At 43.6% G+C, this 13940-nt stretch overlaps 2 protein-coding genes across 2 annotated transcripts; both read left to right on the forward strand.

Annotated features, from left to right (window-relative positions):
• Positions 1 to 1838: 1838 nt before the first annotated feature.
• Positions 1839 to 5658, forward strand: tph1a (tryptophan hydroxylase 1 (tryptophan 5-monooxygenase) a). Its single transcript, XM_068739477.1, has 11 exons — positions 1839 to 1928; positions 3313 to 3447; positions 3708 to 3891; positions 3977 to 4077; positions 4163 to 4230; positions 4320 to 4516; positions 4619 to 4754; positions 4835 to 4961; positions 5051 to 5146; positions 5234 to 5367; positions 5484 to 5658. The coding sequence occupies exons 1-11, from the start codon at positions 1839 to 1841 to the stop codon at positions 5656 to 5658; spliced, it is 1443 nt and encodes a 480-aa protein (XP_068595578.1).
• An 893-nt stretch (positions 5659 to 6551) lies between these two features.
• Positions 6552 to 13274, forward strand: sergef (secretion regulating guanine nucleotide exchange factor). The gene is made up of 12 exons (XM_068739942.1): positions 6552 to 6593; positions 6761 to 6899; positions 7407 to 7559; positions 7701 to 7795; positions 7911 to 7971; positions 8051 to 8164; positions 8252 to 8314; positions 8563 to 8721; positions 8791 to 8942; positions 10398 to 10434; positions 12331 to 12518; positions 12638 to 13274. Exons 1-11 carry the CDS (start codon positions 6552 to 6554, stop codon positions 12492 to 12494), a joined length of 1179 nt encoding a protein of 392 aa, XP_068596043.1. The 3' UTR covers positions 12495 to 12518; positions 12638 to 13274.
• Positions 13275 to 13940: the final 666 nt, after the last annotated feature.

Consider the following 13940-nt stretch of genomic DNA (forward strand, 5'->3'; position numbering starts at 1 on the left):
AAAATTCTGAGAGACATTTGTAATAATATCAAGTCTGTGGCTTAAGTCATTAAGTAGTCAACCAATGTTGGAACAAGGCACTGAATCTGTGTCAAAAACACTGTGACCTCTGACCTCCCTAAAGAGAATCCAATAACACATGTTCTAGTGGCTACGCTGATCAGATTCTTTGTGCTGTGGGTGAGATTAGCCTGAGAGATGTCTTGCAGCTTGATGCTGAGACACCGAGTAAATCCCTCTGATTAAAATGAACAGAAGTGGGACGGCCTCTCACCTGCTCAGACATGTCTGCAAAATGGATTCTACCCTTCGTGGTTCTAAACAGAGCGATCAGAAATAAAAGAGTGTGCAATAATAAAGTCTCTATAACCTGGCACCAAGTTTCATGCCTAGCAGCCACATTACTTATGTCGCTTGGTGCCATAGTTTGTTCTACACAAATCTCTTCAAACACTAATCAGAAGTCCAAATGTGTCTGATGTCACCTGAGGGATTTCTGTGATCTGGATGAGTGAGCGTCTACACCAACATTAGCGATGCGAATTATCCATATAGGAAAGAAGACCTTCTTACCCAGCTGCTACATCAATGACTGGATGAGCAAAGATGCTAAACTAACATCATTCTTGTAATAAAGCTCACAGCAAACCGCTTAGATTAAAGGATAAAACAGGACATGGTGCAGTAATATATTTTAATCCAGAAAATGTCAGTGCAACGTGTGGATGCTGCCTGAAATCTGACAGTAAATAGAGGAGATATGACACAGAGCTGACAGGACACCAGGACATCAAAGGGGAGGGCCAGAGGACTTTGGTCTGTGAAAGCTGTTTAATCAGATTTGATACAATTTGGATGGGATTGATCGTACTGTAGAGAGTATATGAAATAAACAGTTCATTGCTGGATCATGAACAAAATCAAAGCAGATTTATTGCTTTGTGGCTCTGAGAGAAGTAGCTGACAAAGGCATCTTGCCTGTCTTACTTGTGAAGTGACATAAAGCTTAGATAAGTAATGTGTTATCTCAACTTCACGGCTTGGTTCTGCTTGCAAGAGGCCTGTGAAGCCTTTTCCCCTGATTGTTTTGATCTTATTAAAGTCTCACGTTGTTAAAGACGGGAAAGCATGCAGATTATTTGTTCTGGGCATGAGAGCTACTTACACTGCAGGCAAAAGGATTTTGGAAAAGCTCGCTGTATGATGCAGAGTGGGCTGCTTCGAATCCTCTTAAACCTTGACCTCCAAATGGTCCGAAGCTGTCAACAAACAAGGAGAATTAGCTGCTTGCACCAACAAGCAGTAAAGCCTCAACCTAAATTGAATTACATGGTCTAAAGCTAAATGTGCAGCGTCTGAACTTGATGCCATTTGTCAGCGTCCAAGTATCACAACGCAGACATTATGTTCATAAACATCTATCAACTATGCGAAAATCATCAGAAGTTGAATCGAGGTGCGGAGTTGTGATCAAAAATGCACATTCCATTTATTAAAGTTCAGATAAAATCATTGACAAGTCTGATAGAAATTCTTTAATCAGCTGTTTTTATTCAGTCCCTGAAATGTGACCCGATTGATCTCATTGAAGCTGTTTCCGGTCTTCAGGTGAAATAAAGGACACTCTTCTTTTCTCATTTTTTTTATGACGTGGGCAGTGCTGCTCTTTTTCCATTTGCTGTGTGGGTGAGATTACCCCCCCCCCCCCCCCCCCCTTTGTCTATGCGTAAATAGCCAAGCGCGCTTCTGTTACAGGTAGACAGCTTATGTGACAAATACAGGCTATTTAGATAAAGCTCCTCTAAGCAGTACATAAAAAAGAACTGCAGAACTTTATCATGTATTCGAACAAAAACGAGGCACCACGTCGAGGAAGATCTTTTGACTCCATGAACATTGGGCATGAAGAGAAACTACTGAACAATGAGGTAAGAACTTCTTAGGAAAATGAGTGGGAAAAAAAGTTAAACCGGTTTCTAAAAATGTTATTTTATAGTTTTAAGTGAATGCATCACTGCTGCAATAAAGTCAAGTGGGTTTCGATATTCGATATTTTTGTCCGTTTTTTTAATTGTTTTTTTCCTTTGACGGGAAGTTCATCTTCGTGAACGAGCCTTCACTTTGTCGTCAGCGCAGATTCATGTAATACTTTCTGCTATAGTGTAATTAATTTACGTCAAGGGTTAAGAAGGTTAACGTGGGCGGCACAAATAGTCATTATTGATAAATCATTCGATGGTGTAATTCGTGTAAAATCCACATTTTCCACCAGGAGAAAGGTTTTTCTAAAGCTGTGTAACACATGCAATCGTGCCTTATTTGTTATAAAATTAAATAAAAGTACAATAATAAAGTATAATAAACAGATATGACATTAATAGATGGAAAGTATTTGGTGTGGAACGCGTGCGTAAAACCCCCGCGCCGCGGCGAGCTAATTATAGGCTCCCCCGGGTGTCCAAATGAGATTGCAGTAAGGCGATTCTTTGAGACACAGAGAAGTTCATCTTCGTTAAAGCGAGACGCACAGAGTTGACCCCGTTGGACGTCCTGATCCAGTGTCCAGTCCAGACACTAATGCTGTCGGGGATACTACGGAGAAAGGGCCACAGAGAACTGGTCTGCCGCGCCGTCTGCGCAATGATGGAAGGGCGAAACATGGTAAATGAGCTGCGTGTAACTGACTCTGCAGGCTGGCCTGCTCGTTTACTCCCAAACCTGCTCCACCATCCTTAGAAATAAATCATACCCTGATGTAGCTGCACGTGACAGAAGTATTAGACGTAACCCGACCAATAATAATAATAAAAAAACTATCGTTCACAATGTTATCTGTGGTTTTTGCACTTCTTTAACGCAGAAGAACACGTGATGCGTTTTCTCCATTCGTCGTCTAGGGCGCTGTCCAAGGTGCTGAAACGGACAACAAGGCTTTATCAGCCTGCTCTGAGCAGTAATCCTCACCCCGTCTCTATTCGTGCATCTAACGTGTCCGCGTTAGTAGAACCTTTTCTCTTATGACTTGCTGCTCATTGCATTGGAGAGGATCTTTGAAATATATTGTATTTGATATAAACCACATTAGCCAAATATCAATAATAAAGAAAATCTAAGCCTAGAAATCCAAGAATCATATCATTTTCTTTCTCGACTTTTTCAATTTTTGCATTTCCATAACTTTATCAAATCAACTTGAATAATCGAAGATGCATTAAACTAAACGACAGCCATCGAACTATTATTGGGTGTTGAATTGTAATAATTATTTGCAGTCACGCTGATGGAAACCTTTCAAATCCTTGCTGTTTGCAGATAAACAAATCAACCTTCACAAAAATTGAAGAAAACACTGAAAAGAAGAATGCATCAGAGAAAGGCAGAGCAACAATCATCTTCTCCCTCAAGAATGAAGTGGGAGGACTGGTAAAGGCGCTCCGACTCTTCCAAGTATGAATAAATGTATTATACTATTGTTCCTTATCCATTAATAGGAAAATGCAACATCGGCAAAATCCCAGGTCCAAGTGAAACTAATTTAATATGTACTTATTTGTAAATACATTGTATAAATAGTTAAAAAAGTAATTCTCAGTTTATCCGATGTTCTCCAAACACAATTTATTGACTTTAGGTATAAGTTGTAAAAATACTATTGAAGTGTACGCACACTTTTATATGTATAAAATTATTCTCCATGTCTCTTGCAGGAAAATCACGTCAACCTTGTCCACATAGAGTCCAGAAAATCCAAAAGGCGCAACTCGGAGTTTGAAATTTTCGTGGACTGCGACAGCAACCATGAGCAGCTGAACGAAATCATCCAGTTGCTTCGGAAGCATGTGAACGTGGTGGATATGGAGCCTCCAGATAATTCCTGTCTGCACGACGAAGGTGACCGAAGTCATGTGATTACTGCATTAGAACTATAATACAATAGACTGAGTTAACAGTGACAGTTTCGCGTCGCTCTTCTCAGAAATGAGTGAGGCACCTTGGTTTCCAAAGAAGATTTCAGACTTGGACAAGTGTGCAAACCGTGTCCTGATGTATGGCTCTGAATTGGATGCGGATCATCCGGTATGTCGACCCAAAATCAGCCCACTGGCTGACTTAAAAGACAAAAAATAAAATGGCATTATTCTCACATGCTCCTCTTCATCAGGGCTTCAAGGACAACGTCTACCGGAAAAGGCGAAAGTATTTTGCTGATCTTGCCATGGCCTTCAGACAGTGAGTCTTTGTTGCATATCGTAATGGTAATTTCAAAAATCTGAGCACTTCTTGCAGGATATTTAGAAAACCGGTCTCGTCTGTTGCAGTGGGGATCCCATTCCTTACATCGAGTTCACAGAGGAGGAAGTGCAGACTTGGGGCGTTGTGTACAGGGAGCTCAACAAGTTGTACCCCACCCACGCCTGCAGGGAATACTTGAAGAACCTGCCACTGTTGTCCAAGTACTGTGAATTTCGGGAGGACAACATCCCTCAGCTGGAGGATGTCTCACGATTCCTCAGGGGTAGCTTTTTCCATTTCCTTTAAAAAAAAAATCATGCTCCTTTTATTTCAAATACACAAAAGGAAATGCTTGTAAATATCTTACAATGTCTTATCTTCTTAGAACGCACAGGATTTACCATCAGACCTGTGGCTGGATATTTGTCTCCACGCGACTTCCTTGCTGGTTTGGCCTTCCGTGTTTTCCACTGTACCCAGTATGTGCGGCACAGCTCCGAACCCCTGTACACCCCAGAACCGTGAGTAATACACAGACCTGTGAACAGGACATTTATGTCAAGGTTCATACAAAACCTAAATAGTATTTATCGTTATGAAGGGACACGTGCCACGAGCTACTGGGCCACGTCCCGCTCTTGGCAGAGCCCAGCTTCGCCCAGTTTTCTCAGGAGATTGGTCTCGCTTCACTCGGAACTTCAGATGACTCAGTCCAGAAACTGGCCACAGTGAGTGACACTGATTAAAAGGAGAATTTCTCAAATCAAATTCACACTTTAATATTTGTACATTTTTCAACATTGTTTCTGTGTTGCAGTGTTATTTCTTCACGGTGGAGTTTGGCCTATGCAAACAGGAAGGGCAGCTGCGGGCGTATGGAGCCGGTCTGCTGTCATCCATCAGCGAGCTTAAGGTAAAGAAAGCAATGATTTAAAACAGCAGCCCTCCCGTGTTTAGTGAAATGAACCAAGCACGTGCTGATCGGCTCTTTGTTTCACAGCATGCGCTCTCCGGAAAGGCAAGGATAATGGCGTTTGACCCCAAAGTCACATCCAAACAAGAATGCATCATCACAACATTTCAGGATGCTTACTTTGTGTCGGACAGCTTTGAGGAGGCTAAAGTGAAGATGAGGTGAGCCTGGATTTAGTTGCATAACAAGATATCCACAGAAAGAGTTCTTGGATATATCGATGAACGCGATCCGCTCTACTGTTTGACATTCAGTAACTATATCACGACTGTTGCAGGGAGTTTGCCAAGACCATCAAGCGTCCCTTCACTGTGCGTTACAACCCTTACACCCAGAGCGTGGATGTTCTAAAAGACACTGTTAGCATCAACAGTGTGGTGCAAGAGCTTCGGCACGAACTCGACATCATTGGCGATGCCCTCAACCGGCTGAACAAGCAGATGGGCGTCTAACGGCTCCGTTGCAGTCGCGTTTATTTGCTTTTTACCGTCGTCTCCAGACGGCGCTTTATGCTGCTTCTGTTTCACCCTTTGTCAGTGCAATGTGGCCTGCTTGTGGCAAAATGCTCAGCTGCCCTCCCTCCTTGGTTTCACAAAGGTATATACGTTTAGCCACCGCTATTAGAAAATTGCACAAATCCAAAGAGCAAAATGTATTTTAAAATAATAATTTCGTTGTTCTTCATGTAATATTACATATAATCAATAGCTTTTCACGCTAATTCAGTAAATAGCGCCACTGCTGTATATTATTGTGTGTATGTTTTTGTTTTGTATTTTATTTAATTTGTCTTCTTCACATTTATCTTAATCATTTAAGTGATATGTACAAAACATGCAAGTACCTTGTTTGTATTATTTTGTTGTATGTATCATGTCCTTGCTTGTGTACTTTAATCACGGTTTCTTGATTCCCCAGCAATAAAATGACAAAACGTGTTTTTGGAAAGGTTGCGTGATTACAGGAAAGGTCTAAACCTAATGGAACCTGAAAACTGTTACCATTATAAAGGCTATAAAGTTCACATTCCTAATAAACTATTATTATTGGTGATTTTGGATTGTCTTGATTTGTGTTACACATTTGAATTCTGCTTACAACATTTAAAAATACATATTTATTACAATATCCAGAGCCAAAACTACAGCGGTGTTGCGTTGTAGTGGATGGTTTTATGAATAATACTTTGACAATGCCATGACCCGCCCAACCCTTCTTCTCATTGGCTTAATCCAATATTAACTAACCAATCATCACCCCTCCTAGTCTAAAGACGACAAACAAGGCGGTGCCGGAGCTAACGGAGCCAATCGTAATCCAGGTCAACGCCCCCTCCCTCCGCAGCATGTTGCTTTGTGGCAGCGTCGAGTTTTGTTTACGGTCCTGGGTAAGTCTGGTTGTCTTCAGCGTCAAAGCGTTTAAGCTGTGCATGTCTGGTGAAATGATGTTTCGTAACGTTATCTAATAAGCGAAATTAAAAAGTCGCTAAGATTTACTCACGAATGCTCATAACATATATAACAGCACTAGTGATAAACTGACCCCGCCTGTCAGGGAGCGAACAGCCACGGGCAGCTGGGACAGGGAAATGCGGGGGACCAGTCCGTTCCCCGGCTCTCCGACACCGCAGCTCTACCAAAGAAGGCATTACGAAGGTTAACCGGCGGCGGGGGTCACTCCGTGCTAATCAATGGTAAGTGGCTGCACGTGTTAAACATTCAAGGCCGACTGACAGGATGTTTTTCCGGCGCAGTCTGAAGCCAAGCAGAGATCACATGGCGCCCCCTGCTGACCATATAGAAACTATGCTAAACCAGTTTATTGTCTGGTTACACAAGTCGTAAAAACAAACAAGCATCATCGTAGCAGTCACGTCTACAGCCTGAAGTCAAAATATACTGTGGAAGAGTAGTAGGTGAAGACATTGTGATGATTTCTAAACTCCAGACTACCCCTACAACCCAATCTTTTCAAACCCTTTGACTGTAAATTCATGGTTTAAAGTCTGCAGATAGTTTCTCCTTTTATCCATATTGTTTACCTGGCTGCAAGTTGCCATCCGTGCGAAATATGTCAAATATGCACAACTCAATAAGTCTTTATTTATTCATCCATATTTAAAATGTCTTGATATTTTTTAGGCTTACCTGGATTATGTTTAATGATTCCCAAACGTGTGTGCCGTATTTGTGTTGTGCAGACAACGGAGAGGTTTTTGTGTGTGGACAGAACGACAGGGGCCAGCTGGGACTCGGTCACTACTCGGACATCTCAACTCTTCAGCTCTGCTCACGCCCGAGTCTGAGGGTCACACAAGTGGCCTGTGGTTGGGATTTTACTCTTCTTCTCACTGGTGAGCATCGTTTCGCGCCAGCATGCAATGATCTGCTTAGAATACTAAGAGCAGAAGGATAATATAATACCGTTTGACATATTCATCAGTAAGACACTCGTTCATTAAGGAGATGACCTTTTGGACATTTCATGCTGTCAGATTGTGGTCGAGTTCTAGCATGTGGCTCCAATGCGTTTGGACAACTTGGTGTCGGACTGACGGCGAAGAGCTCAGCAGATCTCCAGGCTGTTGAGGTGAGCTGATGAGGGGCGCGGATTTTAGTTAAAGCTCCAATATTATTGGATCTAAAATACAATATATGTAACACTCGTTCACCTTTTAAAGCTGTTTTGTGCCGTTGGTTCTCAGAACCTGAAGGAGCCAGCGGTGAGTATCGCAGCAGGACTCAGACACTCACTGGCTGTTACTGGTACGTTTACACTTCCATGGTGTGTTTCCAGCCGGGACTAAAGCCACACACACATCCTGATTTCCTGTTCTACCTTCAGACTCTGGCTGTGTATATCAGTGGGGAACGGGTCTGTTCAATCATGCTAAGAGAGCGCTCGATCCACACGCTGTCCCGTCACACCTCAGCTCAGTGGTGCCGACTCTGGTACCAGGTAATTTAAGGAATACAACGTTTTGAGGCCTTACATTAATTGTGGTGATTGATAAACGTGACCAGATATTTGCTCCTGTGTTTGCAGGTCTGGATCAGATGACCTCACAGCTGGTAACTGCAGGCTCAATGCACTGTGTGTGTCTCACAGGTAGGGCTAAACTCACTTTATTTCGTACTATTTAGCATAAGAGGCTAATTTGAAAGCAGGTAGATAAAGAGCTGCTCCTAGACCCGGAGCTTTAACATGTTTAGGTCGTACTAGTGGTTTGTCCTCCACTTCCTGTGCATGCATCATACATTCTGTCCTGTGATCAGTTAACCGTCACCACTCCATTACTGCTCTGTACTTTCTGCTGCTCTGCTGGACGGAGACTAATGTCTCGCCTTTGTCTGTAGGAAATGGCGATTTGTTTGTGTGGGGAGACAACAAGCACGGCCACCTGACCGCCACGGAGCTCTTCCTGTCCTCTCCCACCCGCGTGAATCGATCGCTGTTGGGCAGAGAGAAAGCCGTCGGCGTGTGGAGCGGTTGGACACACATTGTGGCTCAAACAGGTGAAACTGCACTCGCGTGTGAAGTAACTGACGTGCTGCCTGTTTATACAAACACGTCATCCTTTTCAGAGACCGGCAGAGTGTTCGCATGGGGCAGAGGGGATTACGGACAGCTGGGTCGACCGGCATCAACCAATCAGAGCAAAGACCACCGGGCGGCACGGCCCTCAGAGGAGGGTTGCCTCCCTGCAGAGGTTAAAGCCCTCTGTGGAGCGACACAGGTTAGAGTGTGTTTGAGAGATCAAACGCATCAAAAGCACATGGAAAATGACATAGATTTTATCAGTAGTTTTTTTGTGATCCTTATTTTTGTTGTTGTCACCCTACATCTTGGATTTATTCGGTCAGACACTTGTTGTTAGTGACCTGCCCTATAAAGGCGGGACTGAGGCACATTGGTTAAATCTTATTTCTTACTCGGCCCCACACAAATGAAAATGCACCAGAATATCAAAGGTTTGCTTCTGTAATGCGGTCACAAAGTTCTGCTGAATAGCATTAACTAGCCATCATTAATGTAGTTTCCTCATACAACATCTGACGGTCGTTATTTTGAGCCCTGTTCATCAAGACGCCGTCAGAAATGTTTTTGCGCCAGTCCAGCAGGGGACGACAAACAACCACAAATAAAAGCAGCAGTCTGAGCGCTGTTTAGTGAGAGACGACAACCGAATGGGAGCCGAGGCCCCCCCAGAGCCATTTGTTATGATTTGCATCTCTATATTGTGTTGTGCACACAAATGCTCCCAGTGCACCACTCGCACTCAGCCGAGGCAGAGCGCTCTGCTGCCATCGGGGCAATTACATGTGAGGATTGAAGGAGGTGCAGTTGTTAACCTCCGGTTTAAATGGCAGCTTGTACGGCCGGAGAGTGCGATTCCTGCTCACTGCAGAAGCACTAGCCCGTGTCGCGGCGGAGTCACCTTGTGTGTGTGAGGCTGAAGGTAAGATGGATTAGCTGGACTGGACTATGAATCGCTCAGTCAGCCCTAACCATGTTAGCCCTCCTAGCGCAGAACGCACACACACCCACTGAGTCAATATTTAGTGAAGCCTATGAGCATTACTGGTGGAGCAAGCCGTCACCTGTCAGGGGCTCAGGAGTCACTGGATGGGGGGGGGGGGTCTATTCATGAATCTTACAGCGTTGTCCTTTAACAAAAACATTGCTGTCTCAAAATACTTCCCACTCTAAAAGTGAGGATGTCATACGATGAAACGGCGTGTCTAACAAGGCTTTGACCCTGCACACTGTCTCTTAGTGGGTTTTCAGCTTTTTGGGAGCATCATTTAAGGACATTTAAGAAGATAGCCAGCTCGCCCCAAACATTTTATAATTTAATTGCCGTCCGTCCAGCTTTTGTGAATGTGCTGACGTTGCTTTTAGAGTTTTCTGCTCTGCTCTCTGGCCATGAAGGGCGACGTAAAGGAGCTTCTAATGCGCTTACAGACAGAATCATCACTAATGCTATTTGATCCGGGGCAATTCCAGTTGCATGTACTTTTAACTACATTTCAACATGAATTTTCTTTCCATTTCAGAGCAGGTTGGTCAGGAAGCATCTCGGTATCCATGTTGCCAAAAACAAATCCTTGCATATATTATCCTTGAATGAATTTTGCAGTCTGCTTTTCATAATGCGATTTATAAAGACTTTTTCCAATGCTTTCCTCAGATTGCTTGTGGCTCAGAACACAACCTCGCTATAGTAGGTGAGTATATCCCCACTATGTTCTAGTATTATATATTTTTGTTATATTGACACTATATTCCACACTGTTCTAGTTCTAATTTGAGGAAGTATAGCAGCATAAGCATCTGACAGCTTAAAACACGCCTGCAGTGACCTTTTTGTTTTGGATGTAACAACAGACGCCACTTTGTCCTGACATGACTCTGACAGCTCTAAGTACATAAAGGAATAGGCAGCGCATGTGTTAGACTAAACCATTTCAAGTCATCCCCTCTGCCAGAGCGTTTGTACATTAGAGTTAAACATGAGTGTGAAATACTAATCCTTCTTGTAATGCTGTAGAGGCTTTCTGAGGTTAGCTTATTGCTTTGTGGCCTTTGCTTCATGAGGTAATTACAGCAAAGACACATCGGTTTCACTGACAGAAGTAAATTGCCTCTAAAATAGTTAATTTAAACACATATATGTTTACAGGCATGTTTCCCCCCCCCCCATTTAGCCACATGAGAAAGAACATAGATGCCACACATCAAGTGTTTTGACATCCAAAAGTCATAAAACATTTTGGAAAATGAGCACAATGAAATGTGAATGCTTAGCATCAATATGAGCAGAAGTGTGTGTGAGGATCTCTCCTGAATCATGCCCATAGAGGCCCATTAGAGGGGAAACACTGCACGTTGCTGGTAAATGGCAACGAGACATCAACTTTTAATGTTCTGGCCAATTTGAACAGTTAACTCGATATGCCATTATAATACGGAAATTGTTCATGCAGGCTGTCGGTCATAAAGACAGTCCTCCCAATGCGCTGCTCTGAGAGCTCGCGCAAACCTCTTGCACATCCTTTGACGTGCTCTCCTCGTTTCCTCGTCCCGTCTCCGGCGCCACGGCAGGAGCAATGAAATAGCTAGACAGCGTTTGAAGCAGAGACCTGAGTGCTTCTATTTCTGGTGCTGAAGTAGGTCAGGTGGAAAAGAACAGAGCTCATGATGTCTGTCGCTTGCTCAGCCCTCGCCTGCTTGCACCGTCACCTCATCGGTGGTCAGGGATGGGGGAGCGGCCAGAAGCGCCGTGGATCAGAGTGTAAACACAAACACCGGGAGATCCTCTTTTAACTTGTGCCTGTAGTGGAAGTCACACAACAGCTCCGCCTGCCGATTGGGTCTCTGTGTTGTTGTTAATTAGGTGTGAGATTTTAAACTGTCGAAAGGAAAACCACAGCACCACCGTTTGTCTGCAAGGAAATGGCTTTGGGTTTAAATGTCTTGATTTGGATCCTTTTGTTGCGCGGAATGTTGTGCAGTCACTTTGTTGCCATGGAAACACCGATGTGCTATGCTCGAGTCCGTGTGTCCGAGAATGGAACACGACACCAAGAAAAGAGCTTTTGTCCCCCCTTCCACAGAAGAGAAAATGTCATCACATTAAGATCATTGATGAATGATGATGATCGGAGGAGGTGACTGCAGTCCAGTTCCAACACATCAAGCATCTTAGAGGCGTGGCGTGATATCCTTCCGTGTTAACCGCTAAAAGCATGTGTGTCATGTGGCGAATCAAAAGTCTTTGATGCCACTTTTTTCTTCAGAGAAGCAGAAAACACAGAGAAAATAAAGCAATGATAAAAAATGCACGAGGGACACACAGCTGCAGGTTGGCAAACGCTTGAAAATGTGTTACTTGAGAAAGCAAGCTCCCTTCTGTTGCCATGGCAATGGAGCCTATTTGGCAACTGCGTTGCCATGGCACGTGTCCCCTCTGTGATGAAGACCTGACCACACCTACCAACACCTCTCCAGCTGTGAGGGGCGGGGAGCCTTTATTAGCGGGATGAGCGTCGGGGTTCAAACGGAGGGGCTGTGCTAATTTTATCCCGTCAGCTCCACTGACCCGTGACCTCTCTCCTTTTTAGGGGGGGGTCTCCTCTCCTGGGGCTGGAACGAACACGGAATGTGCGGGGACGGATCGGAGACCGACATCTTTCGGCCACAGCTGGTCTCTGGTCTCAGGCCTCTTCTCATTGGCTGTGGAGCTGGACACTCGATGGCAGTGTGCGCCGCTGCGACCGACTCATGACAAAACTCCAACTGTGGATTCAATGTAAGAAAAAGGGAGTCCAGAAAATCGTGAATGTGGAAATGAACACATTTCTGACTGAATTAGTGGGTGTTAAGTCACCATGTGATTATTACCGTTCTGTAACGTTCACCTTCCGGCAGGCTACCTGAGCTGCGAGGGGAGGTCAGCCTTCAAACAGCAGGCGGCATGAATGTCGTTTGCTTAGACACAGTGTGAGTTATGCTGCACGTGGACAGAGGCCATCACTCCTCCGACCAGACGTCACGTTGATGGACAAGATGGAGGACAATATGGTTCCTGGTCCACCTACCATGTTTGTCCTCCTTGAGGGGGCCATTATGGATCATGTGAGGGATGGGCTGGACTGCTGCTATTGCTCCATCTTCTCATGCCAACCGTTTTATTGCTGCCATCTGCGATTTACACCTTGCTCATACAGTACAATATTTATTTTGTTGAATGCTGTCTATCGTTCATTTAGATCTTGTCAGTATTTCCCACATTTCTACTTTTCACTTCGGGGTGTTTTATCTGCTCCATTTGACCCAAATCACATATTTATAAGTCTCGGGTTCCAACAGTGCAGCAACGACCAGGACTGTGGATCATGGATCACATTGCAACAACTTACTTCTTTTCGTTATTCAGACATTTTCATTTTGCCCTCCTGTTTCATGCAAATTAGATATAACTACACAGCTGTCACACGATTGCGTTATGAAAGTTAAATTATTGCGCTTCCACCTGGATTACTGTGAAAAAAATAAAAACTCATTAAATAAGGATCATTTCTGTGTTTTTTTTATTTATTTATTACTATTTATTGTACAAGCCCGAGTTGTGTTGTTCAAAAAGACAACAAAAGAAACCCTTAAACAACAAACCAATCATAACGATCACCGAACACCTCATTGAGATAAGTAACCACAAAATACAGTGTTCAAAACACACACTCTGACGTCTCACTTACACGGCACACATTAGCTACGTCTTCGTTGTGTTACTGATCCGTTAATTGATAACTTATTTTTGTTGTTTTTTTACTAAGCTCCATTGGCAGATTCAGACCCGCTGTACCTGACTGCACACAGATCTCGCTCGGCTGCTGGCAGTGTGTTTGCAATTGTTTGGTAAAAAAAGAAAAAGTTGGTCCCTTAACTTTTCCACGCAAACAAGGACGCTTTGCTTCAGCGGCCCTTACTGTGTGTTTGATCAATGGCTGGTGACTGTTGTCTAATTTATTAACATAAAATGCTCATTAATAATCATCATATTGTCTGAGCTGCACCAACATAATGAAAAGATTCACATAACAGAGGCACTTGTCCAGTGTGATGAGAGAGATGTTTGGCATGGGTTGGTGTTACGCACAAATGCACCAATTTACACATGTTCTGAAAAAGGATGATCAAATCTACATGACTGTCAATTAAAATATATAAG

Source organism: Brachionichthys hirsutus, chromosome 5, assembly GCF_040956055.1.
Source record: "Brachionichthys hirsutus isolate HB-005 chromosome 5, CSIRO-AGI_Bhir_v1, whole genome shotgun sequence".
In the NCBI taxonomy this organism is placed as follows: Eukaryota; Metazoa; Chordata; class Actinopteri; order Lophiiformes; family Brachionichthyidae; genus Brachionichthys; species Brachionichthys hirsutus.

What these genes read in the sequence shown, in the direction of transcription:
- sergef (XM_068739942.1), top strand. Translation starts at nt 6,552, where the DNA reads ATGTTGCTTTGTGGCAGCGTCGAGTTTTGTTTACGGTCCTGG. An exon ending in TTTTACTCTTCTTCTCACTG is followed by an intron (nt 7,560 to 7,700) that starts GTGAGCATCGTT and finishes TCATGCTGTCAG; the next exon opens with ATTGTGGTCGAGTTCTAGCA. An exon ending in ACACAACCTCGCTATAGTAG is followed by an intron (nt 10,435 to 12,330) that starts GTGAGTATATCC and finishes TCTCCTTTTTAG; the next exon opens with GGGGGGGTCTCCTCTCCTGG.
- tph1a (XM_068739477.1), top strand. Translation starts at nt 1,839, where the DNA reads ATGTATTCGAACAAAAACGAGGCACCACGTCGAGGAAGATCTTTTGAC. An exon ending in CATCCATCAGCGAGCTTAAG is followed by an intron (nt 5,147 to 5,233) that starts GTAAAGAAAGCA and finishes TTTGTTTCACAG; the next exon opens with CATGCGCTCTCCGGAAAGGC. An exon ending in GAGGCTAAAGTGAAGATGAG is followed by an intron (nt 5,368 to 5,483) that starts GTGAGCCTGGAT and finishes CGACTGTTGCAG; the next exon opens with GGAGTTTGCCAAGACCATCA.